The following is a 16790-nucleotide window of genomic DNA, read 5'->3' as shown; positions in this document are numbered from 1 at the left end:
GATATACTTATTATTTGGACTATTATGTATTTTAAGTGTGGATTTGAGAAAAAAAACACCACCAAAACCACAACGTTAGTTGTTTTTTTCTGTGTGTTTTCCATCGTGGTGACAGCCTGCAGCCCGGCTGATGCGGAGCTGAGCATCCCATGGATCCACAACAGGCTGGGTAACCTTTAGGGAAGGGGGACTCATGGAAAGCAGTCATTTAAAGAGTTTGCTGTAGGAAACACCAGGTAGAGAAGAGCAGGTGATCCGCCTGGAACTCTGCTGGTCTTAATGTGGAACATTCAAAGCTATTTAATATTAAAGATCTCCGTAATTTCTCTGTGAGAATCTGCAGAAGTTTATGGAATTGGAGATAAGCAGAATCTGCCCTAGTGGTACTTTTATTGCCTATGTCGTCCCCTCATCTACAGATTTAATCTTTATTTAATCCCGCATACTGCGAGGTTCTCACAGCACCTCGTGTGTTCGCGTCTGTGGCACAGCCCGTCCCGCGGGCCGTTACACAGCCAGGTAAACGTGATGCAATATGGAACTGCGGTGTTGTCTAAAAGCAGAAATTGAGAAATGATTGCGAGCCGTTGCTGGCTGTGGCGCTAGGCTCTGAGGCCGCGGCACAGGGCAGCGCCATTCCTGCGGCTCCCTGAGGGCTCCCAGGAGGATCGGATTCACCTCAGCGCCCCCTCGTTCCCGCCACACCCGCTCGGCCTCTGCGGAGCGAGACGTCGCCTGTCGCCACAGTCTTGTGGGCTCAGAGCTCACGCTCAGCGTTCCGTGCCCGGCGTGTTGCTCGTGAACTCGGGGCACTCAGCTGCTCCCCGCGCCCACCCGAGGAGGCGATAACACCGCCTGAAGAGACGCGGCCGCTCCGCCCCGCCTCGCCCCGCCCATCGCCTTCCCGCCCGCCCCTCGGCGCGCGCCAGGCGCAGGGCGGGAGCTGCGTGCGTGCGTGCGCGCGGCCGCCTCGCGCCCTTCCCTTCCCGCCCCGCGACGCCGGCGGGAGGCGGGGCTTTTCCCGCGATTGGCTCCGTGGCGGCCTCTCGCGCCCACCTTTGTGCAGCCCCGCAGCCCGTCGAGAGTGGGAGGGGAAACCCCGTGCGAGGGGCGCCGCCATCTTGGATAAGGGGGGTGATGGGGGCGCAGTGGAGCCAGCGGAGCAGAGCCTGAGGGAGCGCCGGAGCGAGGTGGGGACCCGGCCCGGCCGCTGCCCAGCACGAGCAGAGCGCTCCAGTGCCCGCAGGGCGACCGGGCTGCAGAGCCACGCTGCACGGCGACGCGTTTCCCGAGCCCAGGTAAGGAGGAGCCGGGGATGGGCGGCGCGGAGCGCCGGGCCCCGCCGTACTGCTGGGCGGCAGCGCGGCCCTGCCCGGCTCCGCGTCCTCCCGGCGCGGCGCTGCTCGGGGCGCTGCCGCTCAGGGCTGCGGGCCGCCGTTCGGCCTGGCGGTGTCGGAGGGCCGCGGTGAGGCGGGCGGGCCGGAGCCGGGGGCGGGGCTGGGCCGCTGTGCGCTGCCGGCCGCCTCCCTGCTCTGCACCGCCATCGCCGGGCGCTGGAGCACGGCGGTGTGTGGGCTCGGTGATCGCTGCAGTGTGCTGCCGTGCGCGTTACACAATGTGGCCGATTTGCGCTGTTATCTCCGCTCGTTCTTATCCCGGCCCGCGCTGTTGTCGTGAACTTTGATAGAAAAACAACTTTTGGGGTGCGGGTGGAGTGAATCTATGCCACTTCCTATTTGAGGAGGCGATAGAAGCGTTCTGTGCTCGGCTTCCTTTTGTCAAAGCTGCTGTTGCCGAAGCGGCGGTTCCTTGCTTTCACCTATTTGCGTTACATAGCTTTGACTGGAATTGAAATCATGCTGCTTTGTCCTTGCAGTAAAGCCAGGAAAAATGTGTCTGTGTTGAGGTTTCTTGTGGCTGCGTTGCTCTGGAGGTTCCTGGATGAGAACTCTTTTCTTTTTTGTGCTGTGTTGCTGTGGTTCTTGCAGGTGTAGAAGGAAGTACATCTCTGTGCAGGAGGCTGAGGTTGCCCAGATCCTAAATCACTTTGAACCTTGAGCCGAAATGTAGCTCTCATGGTTAGTCTGAGTTGTGGTGTGGGATGTGTGCCTTGGGATCTTTCTGTCATGGTGAGGACTGGGGCCTGCTTGTGCTTGGGCATTGCTTGGGAATGGGAAGGAAATCCCAGTCCTGAAGGGCTTAGAAAATAATTATCATGTAGCCTAATATGATTTAGTAGTTTCCTGTAGGGATTTGAACAATTCATAAATCTGAGTTGAAGGAAGAAGCTCTTATTTTTTTTCTCTTTTAAGAACTGTAAAAAAAAAAAAAGTGGGTATTTTGAAGGACAGCAGTTTGAAAAGAAACCTGTTATACTGGCGGTGCTGGGATTCAGAATGTAAATTGAACTTCTGAAGCTGCTTGCTCATTCATGTGCATCAAATGGAACTCACGATTGTTTCTCTTTGCTGTGTGTTTGTGGAACAAAGGAAGTGGACCTCAGTGTTTCTCTGTTTCCCCCCTCCTCCCTGAGGTAATGACGCTCAACAGTTGTGTGTTGCTCTGATTGATGATGCTGACAGTATCTTCTGTATATACTGACCCTAAGCTCATCTGAGATCTCTGGAACTTTGCTCTTCTGCCTCTAATGTAGGTGTGTGCTGCAGGTGGGAGTCTCTTATAGAAAGAGGAGAATAGGGTGAGTGAGGCTGTGTGCATACAGAAGTGCGGTTGCACCTAAGTGCAGGAAGCTTAGGAAACAAGATGGCAGAGCTTGGTGAAGTGTACCTGTTGAAGGGTTTCACCACCACCATGTGCAGCTGGACAGCTGTTGAGGCAAATCAAAAAGTGGCGGTGGCATGATACAGTCTCTTTATTTTAAATCAAAAGTGCTTGGGCTATGGGTTCTTCCAAAATCCTGACTCGGACTGAGGCCTAGTAAGTGTATTTAATGTGATCATGAAACAATGGAACAAACCTATTCCTTCAAAAACAGCTGAAAGAAGGTCCTGCTCAGCTGCAAGCTCACCAGTCTCAGCCCAGCGGCGTGCTGGCCTTACGCATTTCTAGAGAGAATAGCTGGGAATTCTAGCACATTTCTAGAGAGAATGTGGGAAATGAGGAGCTGCAGAATGATCTTCAAAAGCAGATCATGAGAGGCTTGTCCGACTGTTAGCTCTGATTGAAGACCACTTCAGCCAGATTTACTGTCTTGTGCTTTATCAGATGCTTTAGTGAAGCCCAATCAGGGGCACTAGAGAGGATGACTGCAGAAGAACTGAGGAATGAGTAAGGAACTGGCCAGCAAGAAGTGATGTTATGAAAGCACGAGCTGCTAGCAAGTTGCTAATGGCACTCCTCTGGGATCAGTCTTATACATTGGGCTTTTTACAGACAAACATACCAAAAATAATAACTGAGGGGAATCAGTGGTGGCTGTTAGGCCGTTCTGTTTATGAGGGTTGAGATGTTCCTAAACGTATGAACATCTGAATCTCCTTGGTGCATGAGGATAATAGAACATCAGTGAAGTTTAGTGGTACCCTGTAGCTTGCTATAGACAGCTGACTGATGGGAGTTTACCACTTGAGCGTATTAATTGATGATAAAACTGTTACTGCCCTCCAGTGTCATATGACTTTACAGAAGACCACAAGTGGTGCAATTACAGACTGTGCTTCCACTAAAGGAAGATCTGAGTTACGTCGCCCTGCTTTGTGTGCTTGACAAAAGTCTTCATCAGAGGAATAGTATAAGTTGAAACAATTGTCTCCCTGGATTTCCCTCCTTCCTGTCCTCCCTCCCCTATTGTTCTCTTCTCAGTGTTCAGTGCAAATTGATGCTTAAGAAAGTATGCAGAGAAGAGAAGGAAGGTTATGTGGTGGGAAAGAGCATAACAACCCATTCATTTTATGTGAGGATTTAGAACTTATTCTAAATAATAGTTACTGATTGCATGTAGTTCCACTTGTAACTAATCTTTTTTTTTTTTCTTTCCACAAATGAAAGTACTAATAGCTCTTAAAGAGTTGCAGTTTCTGAAAGTGATGTGATGGTATTCTCTTCTATAGAGGTAGGACTGAACTTGACCTCTAAGGTTTCTCTGCTGAAGTACATTCCTGAGGAATGCCCCAAACCACCTGGGTGGCCAGATAAAATACAAACATCTCTGGCTCCAGACTAACTGAAGTGGTTGTCTGGCTGCAGTGGTGTGTTTTTAAGGAGAACCTATAATATTCAGACTGTCCTGAGGCTGAGGTATCATCTGTGTGGGCTGAGAGGTAATGGTATTCAGCACATGCAGTGATGACAGATTCCAGTCCCTCCTAATAACATACAGTTTCTTACTTTGCATAAAGCTGTGAAGATTCTCTATGCAAACAATACCCATAGAATACCTAATGGGCTGTGTCCCTGAGTTGGGCTAGGAGAAGCTGCACGGGCCTCATGGCAGTTGGGGCAGGTGTGATATTAACAGTTAGTTCTAGGTGCATTGCTATAAAGCTCATAATAAGAGCAAACTGTCTTATCTCAGTTTATACAGGTAGATGGTGGTGTTTGAAACAGGACTTTGGAGAGATGTGAAAATACTGGCACGGTGCTTCTTGTTTAGAGGAAGAAATTGCAGTGTCACCAATATCTTGTTAAGGTTGCCTTCTCTTATTACAAGGAGGCAGAGATGATGTATGGAAAATGGATGACAGTGAAACATATGGTAAAAATTCCTGTCCCACTTGTGACACAGAAATTAATTGTACAGGTTTTGAAGCTAGCAAAGATCTGTGTACAGTGAAGCATGATCCTCTGGCTAGTTGCCATCCTGAAATAATGCTCTAAGCTCTGGGGAAGCATTACCTCGGCAAAGGGAGCTGGAGTTGTTCTGAGTTGGCAGATTTTCCTGGAAGAAAGATGGCAGGCAGACCATGCTCCCAGACAAAACTACTTCTGCTTTCTGTTACCAGTAAATGTATGGCCGGTTAACTTTGGCATGTTGTATAACGTCAGCTGTGGCTGAAGGTAACTTATGCAGGCTTGGATGTGACTTCTTCAGTCCTGCAGTTCCTTCTGCCACCACTCCTGCTCACCAAGGAGGAAAACTGAACACCTATTTTGGGAGTGTGAGAGGGAACAGAGGGCTGTGGAGGGGTGTAAAGCACCATTTTCTACAGATAACTGATTCTATTGACAATGCGTGAACCCTCTGCACTAGCATGTAGCTGATTTTTGTGGTTACTGAGTTCTGTCTGGACTTCCTGCTTTTGTCTATAGTGAATGCTGAGCTTGGAGGTTTCTTAAGGCTGAATTCTCAGTGTCTTCTGTGTTGTCATGCTTTTTTTTCTTCCTGTACATTGCATAGCATTTCTGATCCAGCTTTATTTTTAGAACTTGGTTGTCTTACAGCAGGGATTATGTACGTCCATTTAGTGAAATAAAGAAATGGTGTAAAGTTGTGAAAAGTTTGGAATGTCATTACTAGCAAGGTTCTGTTCTGCTAAGGAGGTTAATATGCTGTTAATAGTTTAATCCCAGAGTTACAGACAGTAAGAACATCTCTTTTAATATGTTCATTTCGGCTGTGTGATTTATCTATATTAGGGTAAAAAAAAAAACAAAAAAAAAACTGGGATGTCAATTTAATGCCAAGATATAATTTGGGATGTTTCAGAATCTTGTCTGTAGCAGACCCTTGGAACAGGCTTTGCACTGATGCATTGCTTTTCTTTCTGTATCTGCTTAACTCAAGGAACTGCTTAAAGCTGGACTCTGTGTCTCCTTGAGCTTTCAATAAATGTCTGCCATGCACTGTTAGAGCCTCTCCAGGAGCTGTGACAGACTTGAAAAGTCTGGGCTCATCAGATCAGTGCATTTCTCAGCATTTTTACCAACATTCTATTTCTTTGAGCTGGGGAAGGGGGCTCACTGGCTCTGGTTGCACACAGTGAGCCCTGTGTTATCTCTCCCCTCAAGCAGCCTCATCTCACTAAGAGTGAGGGTGATGTTGTCACAGTGAGATGTGGACCGAAAGTAGTTAGCCCTTCCAACCCATTTCTTAACAGACTTTATTACCAAGTGCAGGATGTGGTTTTCTAACTCTTGCTTTGAAGTGGGAACTGATTTTGATGCATATGTTACAAAGCAGTGACAGTTTCTTTCATATCAAAATAGTGCAGTTGCAGACCTCTTTAAGTAAGGAGTATAATGAAAGTTGGCATAGCTCAGCAAGTAAAAATGGTGTCAAGTAAACAGAACTGTATATTTAGCAGTAAAGACTCTTCCCAGATTTTATGACACAGCCTGCACAGAGCTCCTGGTCTGTCCATGCTTTTAATAAAAGGAAGGCTTCCTCACCTTCCAGCAGTGCTTCTCAAAAGCTTAGGCAGTGCAGCATCTTCCTTGTGTACTGCGTTATTGTATGGTCAGTGTTCAGAAGCACTAAAATTGAGTATTTCTGAGTACTTAGAGCATTCCTTAGCCAACTGGTACTGGGAGAAGAGAGATGGACAGCAGGGTTTCCTCAGGACAGATCTCACAGCTGTGTGGGTAGCTCCCTTTCCCTTCAGAAAACCAATATAGGTTGATAGATACCCTTAACAGAGCATGGGGCTGTCAAAGTAGGTCTGTGTTGGTGCTTTCTGTCTCTTCAGCTTTATGTTGTGGCTGTAAGATGTGTTTTTTGGGGGATGGGAGGAGGGGGGTGGAATACTGCATTTCTGCTATCTTCCCAGAGGATTTGCAAACATAAGTTGGCCTATTCAGGTTCTCTTTTTTTTTTTTTTTAAATTCACTTCCACACCTCATAATTCTCTGCTTTAGCCTTGTCTGCCATCAGACTGAACTGCAACAGGAATGGTAGAAGTAGTGTATTGGGTCAGGAGGTGTAACTGGGGCTGGTGGAGAGGAGGGATGGGAAGATACATTTGAATGTTCTGAAGTATACTTCTGCAGTAACTTCTGTGCATTAAAATCTCAAATGTAGTTACTTGTCTTTCTTTGCCAGTGTTGGAAACAACCAGTGTGTGTACTGAAGCTGACACTGTAGCTCTGGAGCTGTTCACTTGTAGGAAACATGGGCTGAAGTTGTTGGCTTGCTGGATAGCAGGTTGGGGCGGCACATCTGAAACCAGGAATGTGAGCTGTGCTGCAGTGCTGGAAAGGACTGAACAGCTGTGCCAGACTGGGGCCTGGGGGTGACAGAGGTGTGGGGCAGCTGTGTGCTATTTCCTCTGCAGCTGTGGAAGAACTTGATGTAAAATCACCTTGATTGAAATGACAGTTCTTAGAACCACACAGCACCTAGTCTGGAATCTTGTTTTTGCCAGCATGGACAAGAATGACTCTCCAAGATTGTTGGGCTTTTTTTGTTTACTATATTGCATTAAAATTGGATTGAAACGTGTGTGTCTGTATAGGACTTAATGGAGGTACTTTGCTTACTGCTTGGGCTAGAAGGTCTCTAGAACTCCTGTATCTTGAGGAAGGCATGATGGAGAACTGCAGATCCACAGCTGGCGTCTGGTAAATGTTTCTCACCTTCCCCTTGGAGCTGTTCTCCTCCAAGGTCTAGATATGAGTGTTTGCTTTAAACCTCTGCTTTGTGAAGTGGTGGCTGTCAGCTTGTGCCCTGTGAGTGAGGTTTGTAGTCAGTCACCTTAAGACAACAATTCACAGCTATGGATTAATGTTGGCTGAGGAAACATTTGCTTTTCAAAAAGGTTCAGGCTCATAAGTTTCCTTGTTTTCACTTCTTTGCTGCTGTGGTTTGTCATGTGGATGACACATGGCTGAATGGAATTACCTTCCTAGGCTGAGGCCATGTTGTCTATTAAAAGTGCTGTTTTGCTAATGGCTGGCTATCCGCCATGCAGGAGCAGGAAAGGAAATGGTGAATTCCTAATAGAAACTTCCTATTTGCTTAAATGATGGCACTTACATCTTGGTTAAATTAAAGTCTGGGACAAAAGCAGTCATTTTGCTCCAGGATGACAAAAATAATAAATCTGAGCAGTGTAGACCTGTAATCCTGCTTATGTGGTGTAGTAGTGATAAGTAGTTTACACAGCTGAGGCCACTTTTAATTCCTCCTACATGTAGGGAAATTCTGCAATGTTGGAAGTATTTATCCCGAACAAATTCTAATCACTATCACACTATCATTTAAATCCTCTATGGAGCAAAGGTTAGTGAATAAATCAGTGAGCTGTACTGTTTGAAACAAGAGTTGCTAAGTTTTGGGGTGATCATGCTCTGCTGGCAGAGCCACAGGTGTGATGACTGATTTCCTGAGTGCCTCCTCTCCACTTAGGCTGCTCCGCGGATGTGGACATGCAGAAGTCCAAGCTGCAGTTAATGCTGCTGCAGCATTCCTGTGCTGTATTAAGTAATTCTTAACTGCTTAATGCAAACTGTGCTGTGTTTCTGTTGCAAGTCCCAAAAGTGTGTGGTGATCATTCCAAACCACTGGTTTTATTAAACCTCTTCAGATAATTTTTTCTTTCTGGGGGTCAGCTCCCATCAGCTATTGGGCTACTGAGTACTGGACTGCTTGGTGACCATTTAAATCAAGAACCTGCTGGAGCCTTCGATGGCTTAAAGGTTTTCCTGATGACACTTAATGGGTGTCAGTACTAAAAACATTTCTGCTTAGAGTTCTTGCTGATGGGACTTGGTATGGGAGTTCTGCTGAATGCTGGGAAGTGCAAAAACACTTCAACTGTGAATGAGAAGTTGGTTGGAGGAGGGAGAGGAGGGGAGAAGTTTTTTTTTCTTGGTTTATGTGGGCTCAGATGGCTGACATGGGTTCAGTTCAAATAAGCAGCAGTTCTGAAAGGTTCTGCTTTGTTTTTGTTTTTTAGTGCCACAATGGCAACTGCACCTTACAACTACTCCTACATCTTTAAGTACATCATTATTGGTAAGTACTGAGATCATGTTTATGCCAATATCTGTGTAACGGCGTGCCTCCAAACTACTGCTGATTTCTGTTGCAGGTTTCTTGCTATATAGCATTAGCTCTTTGAGTAGCTCCTCATCCCACCTCAGTCCCTCATAGATCACCATGTTTGCCCTGAAGCTTTAGCAGCTGATAAAAATGAATGCAAATGCTTTGTGTGCTGCTGTGACTGCTGCCAGGTGGGGTGGGAATAAGGCTGGTTGCTTATCTATATTTTTGATAGACTCTACTTGCAATTGCAAGTAATGCAGCAGGAGGGCGAGCACTCAGTGTGGTGTGTTTCACAAGGTCAAAATAAGCTGACCTGCAAGAAACTGAAGCGCAAGTGTAAAGTCAGTAATGCAATTATCATCATTTGTGTATTTTCTGCTCCACCCTTGCTCGCAGCTCTGTACCTGTATCCAAAATTATAGCATGGCTGTAGTGCTGATAAATCCTGAAGGCTGTAGCCAGGTGAAGGAAGTTAGGAAGTCGCATGTTAGACCTGAGAAAGGAACGGCTGCCTGTCCCTGTGTGTGTGTTGTGTGGGATGAACAGAATGTGCTCATTGTGATGATTTGGTGTCTGCCTTAACTGCTCTTTCTGTAACAGGGGACATGGGTGTAGGAAAGTCCTGTTTGCTTCACCAATTCACGGAAAAGAAATGTGAGTATTTCAACACATAATGTTAATTGAAACTGCTGTACTTCATCTCTCTTTCCTGCCTTTCTGCTTCTGTCATAGGTGAGCTTGATGTATATCTTAACGTGGGTAGGTTTGTACTGTGCTTGGTCAGGCTTCTGTTTTGACATCTGCTATTACAGAAACAAAATGCCAATGTAGTAATAGCAAGAATGATGTCAGTTCTATCTGAGAATGGGAAGAATATATGCATTTCTACAGCTTTTCCAGGGAATTGTGATATGAAATAGTGAGATCTATTGTTTAAAGTTTGCATGTATTTAATATTGGTATGGCTTAAACACAGCTGTAGTTTTAAAAATTAAGTACTTAAAAGGGGTGGGGAGATTCACTTTTCATAGACTGCAGATTTAAGCATTGTCATTCTCTGTAGCTGCTGTGACTCATGGCACTAGGACTGCTCCTGCGTGATGGTGTTCAAGGCTTTCAGCATTCCGTCTCAACTGTAATATTTCTTCATGTATGCTATCATAGCTAATTAAGAATTAGCTTCAGCTCTTCCTACTAATGTGCATTGTATTGGAGTTTGCAGTGGCTGTTACGAACTCCTATGACTTCCCATGTAGCTCACGCTCAATGGATACGTCTGTAGTTATTTGTTAGTACAAAGCTAGTCTTTATCTTGCACTACTCTGGATGTGCAATAACTTGTGCACGCTGCAGATTAAATGTTCCTGTTTTGTAGTAGGAAGTGAATTTTTAACTGCTGCTTTGAATCCAAACCCCAGATAACCCACTTGTTTAAGTGCTACTTTGCATATGGTTCCATTTATGAACAGGCAGTGACTTGTTCTTACGGTGTGTTAAGCAGGAGGGGTGCAGTCAAACAAGCTGATTTATAAAACATCTCTGCTATGGGACTCTTCAATAAAGGTGGTATTCAACCTTTCTCTATTTTCTTGACTGCTCGTAAAGATGAGTGTCTTAAGATGGATTTATTGTAATCAATCAGATGCCTTTTAGTCATGAAATTGACTTTTCATGGATGGTCACGGACTTTGCTCAGTCTGAACCAACTTGAATATTTGTTTCTCAACTGTTTCAGGCTTTTAACCCTATCTTGGTAATTCTCTAAAGCTCCCTTATCCTACTGCGTTAAAATAGTTAACCATTTCTGCAAGGGCAGGGCTGAGGATCAACTGACTCAATACTTTCTGATATGCATGGTGTCAGTTATAAATGCACTGGGGAAGACAAGGAATCTTTTTATTCTTCTTAAAACAGCAGTTCAGGAAGTAATTCATTAAGTGGTACAGTTCAGTTACTGTAGCTGTAAAAAGGCCTTCTTAGAGAAGGAAGATCTGTTCAAGATGTCAGGAAGGCAGTGGTAGTAAGATCTCTGTGGCAAGGATGCTCTGCACTACAAAGATCTGATCTTCCCTCTTATTTTTCATGACAGTTATGGCGGACTGTCCCCACACAATTGGTGTTGAATTTGGCACAAGAATAATTGAAGTTAGTGGCCAAAAAATTAAACTACAGATCTGGGATACAGCAGGACAAGAGAGATTCAGGGCTGTCACACGAAGCTATTACAGAGGAGCAGCAGGAGCTCTCATGGTCTATGACATTACCAGGTAAGGTGCTGCTGGCTGTCTCTATCATCACTGTGTTCTCTGGAAGCTCCTTGGGTACTGCAGGCTTCTATGTGCTGCTCTGTCCCCTTGACTTCACCAGAAGACTTGATGTCATGTTGTGTGAAGGTTACCACCCTTCTTTTCCTGAATATTTGAAGTGTTTAAGAGCTGAAAATGGAATGTAGGGAACTGAGTGCTTTTCTTGGAAAATGTCACTGGTGACAAACCAAAGGATACTGTGATTTCAGATCTTGGCTGCCTGTGTTGAAGTTGGCTAGAAGATTAGCTTTACCCTTGCCTGCAGTACATGAGCTTTTCACTTGCTAGTGATGGAGGGAAGCAGTGAATGCTGCTGCTTACCTAGTGAAAATATTCTGAGTAGGCACAGAACAGAATATTGCTTCTATTGCAGCGGGCTGTGCAAATGTGTTTAATGTATGTGTGAGGAAATGGAGGAGTAGCCCATGAAGAGGCCCAGAAGTGAGACTCCTTCAATGAAAGGAGATGGCACAGAAGCTATTCTGTTCTCCGTTTGGAAACGAAAATTAAAGATGCTTCTGGGAGAACAATTTATCAGATGTGCAGTGTGAAATACTTCTGCCTTCCTGTATCTCCCACCGCATCTTCCATTGAGGCTGTTCTTGATGTTCTTTGTGCACTTCTTATCTTTTGTATACATAAATGTATCACCTGTTTGCTTAAATACAAAAGCAAACGATGTGATGTGCTGTTTGTTGCCGAAGTTCTGTATGGAGCTGTACTGCTGTACCCAGCTCTCTAACAGTATCTGACAGGAAATCCTTTAATGTGTTTTATATAACACAACATGAACGTTGTCCTTGTGGAGACAGTAATACCACCACGGACTGGAGTGTGAAGTGGTCTGTCCTTCCACTTTGTTTGTGTTGCTCTGTGGCTTGAAAGCTAGTTTGTTGAAGTCTTGGTACATGTCCAAACAAGATGCTGCTGCTCCCTATTTCTTGAACTGGGGAGAGGAACAGGTATGATGTGTTAATGTGCTTAATGGATGCTAACTATGCTGATGGCACTCAAATAGTTAAATTGTAGCTAAAACCTGTACTCACTTGATTCTTTGCAGAAGAAGTACGTATAATCACTTAAGCAGCTGGCTGACAGATGCAAGGAATCTCACCAATCCAAATACTGTAAGTTGGACTCTATTTAGCTTGAAAGCAAGATTGCTTATCTCAAAGCAAGAGATAGAAGGCTTAGGTCAAAGCATCTGCAATGATAGTATTCTTTAAAAGGAACTGCCTGTGTTTCTCAACTACTTAGTTCAGAATGCCCTCACTCTCCAGCAGATCAGTAGCTCTTTCCTTATTGCAATTGGTGCAGAAATGTAGGTTTTTGTGCAGTAGAACAATGGCTTATTTCAAAAATCTTAGTGTGCTTCACTTCTTGTGGGCCTTCTTCCAGCTGTTGGAGACCAAAATTATGGTAACCTCTGGAAAGAGCTTAACTTCTGTTACTACTGCTTACTGCCTTGTGGTGGTAACAAGGTGAATTGGAATGTGAACTGAATCTTGAGCAGAAGCTGTCCTGGTCTTTGGAGGAGTGGGAAGGAGGGCTGTTCTGCATCTTTCTGTCTAAGCAACAAATCTGTGGTCCTTCAGTCTTCTTGTGCATGACCCTAAAATGCTTTAAAACCAAGCTTTTGGGAAGACTCCCTACTGCAGTGAAAGAGAACTTGTAAAGATTCAGGTTGGATTAGCAGATGACCAAACACACGATGTAAAACTTTCAGGACTGAAGAGTAGGACTGTTGCTTTCTAGGACCTCATCTCATGAGAACGGCTTAAAGAATTTGAAGATAGCAGCTGTTCCTGACTATAGAGGGGCAGCACTGCCCTGAACATACGAGTTCTGCAGTTATGCTTTTTCAAATGTTTCCTTCTTATTTTTCATCTTTTATAGTGAAGAGGGTAGCAGTGATGAAGCTAATGAGCTTTTTCTCAGGCTAATTTTCTCTCTTCTGAACTAGGTGATAATCCTCATAGGAAATAAAGCAGATCTGGAAGCACAGAGAGATGTTACATATGAAGAAGCCAAACAATTTGCTGAAGAAAATGGTGTGTTTTTCTTTCTCCTCTTGAGCCATTGTTTCGTATGTGATAATGATATTAAAATGAACACTCGCCCAACAACTTATGAAGTTATGCTGTTATATGTATGAACTCATGTGGTGCCTCAGCCTGTATTAACTTCATCTGCTTAGCTTTGGAAATCAGTTTGTGTATTGATGATGCCCCAACTTTGTCATAAAACATCATGGAGTACTAAAGTAGCCTTTTGCACATAACTGAATGCCATAATGTGACTATTTGGGACTATATTAAGCATATTATGCCTTGACTGACAGTTAAATTTCTGTTTCTAAACAGGTTTATTGTTCCTTGAAGCAAGTGCAAAAACGTAAGTTACTTCTTCCTAGAGTAATGTGTCAGATGTTATATTTAAAAAGAATACATTGGTTATGGGTAAATACAGCCACAAGGTTCAAGTGTAATACTGTTTTACAAACAAAAAAAAAGTCACTTTGTTTTAGCTAGAGCTTGTTTCAGCCTCAAATGGATGAGCATGTGTGCTTAATGGTGGTTCCCAAGAAGCCATGACTTCCCTCAGATGTTTCGAGCTCTCTAAGGGAGTGCTCAGTTCTTAATCTCACAAAGGAATCACCACGCAGTGCTCTTGGTAGGCTCTGCTGGTTGAATGCAATGTTGACAGAATGCAAGGGATTGGATCTCCAGTGATGCTGGATGTTCCAGCTGGCACTTGTTCTAACAGAGCTTCCTAACAAAATGATTCTGACTAACAAATACTTCGCTGTCTCTTGACCTCTCAGAATTGTTCTGGACATACAGCTCAGTGCCTTAGCTTATTTCTGATATTCAGAGTTGAGATACAGAGTGGTGTTCAGGGCTACTTCTAATGGATGTAATGGCTAGGGACTGAGTTACTGTATTGGAAACTGTCCTGCATATGGGCTGTTAAACCTCATGGCATGTCTGCTTTTACCTACTGCAAGTTCTGTTGCTTGAGACAGAAGCAGTGAGGACATCCAGCCAACTGCCTGTGTACAGCCTGTGTTGCTTTGCTGAAATGTAACCTAAGTAACTCCTGCTGCTCTTCTTGTAGTGGAGAGAATGTTGAGGATGCATTCCTGGAGGCTGCCAAGAAAATCTACCAGAATATCCAAGATGGAAGCCTGGATCTGAACGCTGCAGAGTCGGGTGTACAGCACAAACCATCAGCTCCGCAGGGGGGGCGGCTAACCAGCGAACCCCAGCCCCAAAGAGAAGGCTGTGGCTGCTAGTGACCTCTTTCATGGCTTCATTTCTGACCTTTCACCTCTGTCTGTTGGGAGCAGTGCTTTTGATTGCTTCCCTGTCTTCTGTACATCTTATTGGGTTTAATTAAAACTGAAACAAGTTTAACACAGTACTAAACTGCTAAACAACTTTAGATGTAATCAGGTTATCAAAGGCAAGTAGAGTAATAAAACCTCTCCTGCATGGTGAATCTAGAAGTTTTTTTTCCTTGATTGTCCTTGTGATAGTGTCACAGATACATAATTTAAACTGAGCACTGATGCTGGACTCATGATTTTACACTTTTGCAGGGCTTTGTCTTGTACGGTTTAATTTTATGGTTCTTCAGCCTTTCTTCCCCACCTCTTAACTGTGTAGAGCTGTCCATAGTAAAGGATAAGTTTTTTTGTTTTTTTTTTTTTGCTGTGAAATGACTTCTGATGGTAGAAAGGGGCTCCGTACCAATGTGCTTTGTTGAAAGAATTCCCCATGGTGTGCATGTTGGGGGCAGGGGGGGCTGGCGCAGGAGTGTACAACTTGCACAGGGAAACAAACATTCATTCTTGTGCTCATAGCTTTACATCATTTTTTGCCACTTTTATCCATTTGCTAACAGAACGTAAATATGTATAAAATTTGAAGGAACTGAGCTAACAGTTAAATACATCCTGTGTATATGATTTTAATGAAGAAAATGATTACTGGCATTAGAACAGTATATAAGAAAATATCAGTTTGTACAGTATGACCTGTATGTGACCACATTGCCCATCAGTACAGACATAGGTGTAACTGCAGTTCACTAACAGCAGCTTAACTCCTTGGTGTTGACAGTGGACATTGTGCTGGGGGAACTCTAATCCCAGTGCTGAAATTAACACTAGTGGAATCTGTCCTTCATCTTTGCACTGTGGTATATCTATGCCATGTTATTAATCCTGTTCTGTGCAATCAGCAGTGTGCTAACCTGCTTTTTTCTTCTGTAAGCATTTCGCATTATTGGGCTTCATTACCTGCCTTGCTTTGTATACCAAGGCTGGTTCTCTTGCACATCTTATGCTTTTATACCTTTAACTTTTTGAATGGTCAGATATTGAACTGGACAGTCAGAACAACTTGTGTTCTCTAGGGAGTTGTAGCTACTGTTGTATTTTAACACTACAGCTGAGGGCTTCTTCTAGGTTTCTTCTTGAAGAGTACCACCCTCCTGGGCTGGCATGTGTGCTACTTCTGTAAAGGGGAGATAGCAAAACCCATGTGTGTACATGACAGACTATGTGTGGGATTTATTGTGTTGTCAGGACTAGAATGTGTCACTCTGTATGCAGCACTGTATGTCACATATAGCTTAATTTAAGAATACATTGAATACAGCTTCAAAAAGGAAAGGGTAAGTGTTTAACCACGATCAGATGCCCAACTTCTAGTCTTACTGCAGTGTTTAAAATACATAGTCTTAAATTCCTTTTCTAGACACTAAAACTCTAAACTGTTCAGACATGTAAGTCAACAGTGGTACCAGAGTATTGTACAGTCAATGTTAAATAAAAGCCAAAAAAACTGGAATGTGCAGACAATAGGATTTGGGTAACTTGTTTGTGCGCTGTCCCTTTGTTTTGTCTGGTTAGTTTTCTTTAACTAGTATTCTTTAGTAGATGGGTATGTTTGAGCTCTACAGCTGATGCGTCCTGCTTAAACCAAGGTTGTACCACAGCGGGGTTTGCCCAGGGACCAGGACCTGCTGCTGCCATGAAGTTTGGAAGTAAATGTTCTAATGACTACAGCTTGTTGAGGTGCAATACCTGTATTCCCAGAATAAGTTACAGTAGGCCTTATTGTTTCTGTCACAGAAAGGATTTGTTTGGACTGCTGTACTCCTCATTTGATGTAACAATGCTATTAATCTAAATATTTGTAAATAAAGTACCTGTATCTAGATAAACTGCAGTGCCTTGTGTTTCTTGCTCTGGCCTTCTCTACTTGTGCTGTGACTTACGGCTGCAGTTCTTTATTCCTGCCTTCCTGGGCTATTTTCTACCTGCCACAGTGCACTGGCTTGCAAATGCTGCTGTGTAGGCACTTCTGCTTGCCTGCAGTCAGGGCTTTGGGTGCTGGGGAAATCTGTTAGAAGAGAGAAGTTATGCAAGATTCCCTTCTACTGGTGGCAGTTGTGCTTTAACTGCTTATGTCAGCTTCTAAGAGGGGCCTTAGGGGTAAAATGCGATAGGCTGCTTTTGCTTTTCTACTACCCTG

At 44.3% G+C, this 16790-nt stretch overlaps 1 protein-coding gene across 1 annotated transcript; it reads left to right on the top strand.

Annotated features, from left to right (window-relative positions):
• Positions 1-1077: 1077 nt before the first annotated feature.
• On the top strand, positions 1078-16479 carry RAB14 (RAB14, member RAS oncogene family). The gene is made up of 8 exons (XM_031601900.2): positions 1078-1298; positions 8853-8911; positions 9542-9595; positions 11031-11208; positions 12308-12374; positions 13211-13298; positions 13611-13641; positions 14365-16479. The coding sequence occupies exons 2-8, from the start codon at positions 8860-8862 to the stop codon at positions 14540-14542; spliced, it is 648 nt and encodes a 215-aa protein (XP_031457760.1). The 5' UTR covers positions 1078-1298; positions 8853-8859; the 3' UTR covers positions 14543-16479.
• Positions 16480-16790: the final 311 nt, after the last annotated feature.

This window comes from Phasianus colchicus, chromosome 19, assembly GCF_987193195.1.
Source record: "Phasianus colchicus chromosome 19, bPhaCol1.hap1.1, whole genome shotgun sequence".
Classification (NCBI taxonomy): Eukaryota; Metazoa; Chordata; class Aves; order Galliformes; family Phasianidae; genus Phasianus; species Phasianus colchicus.
Note: the sequence above shows the minus strand (reverse complement) of the source record. Positions and strands in the feature narration are given on the sequence as shown.

Coding starts and splice junctions, on each gene's coding strand:
- RAB14 (XM_031601900.2), top strand. CDS start 8,860: ATGGCAACTGCACCTTACAACTACTCCTACATCTTTAAGTACATCATT. Junction 8,912..9,541: donor CTTTAAGTACATCATTATTG/GTAAGTACTGAG, acceptor TTTCTGTAACAG/GGGACATGGGTGTAGGAAAG. Junction 13,642..14,364: donor CTTGAAGCAAGTGCAAAAAC/GTAAGTTACTTC, acceptor CTCTTCTTGTAG/TGGAGAGAATGTTGAGGATG.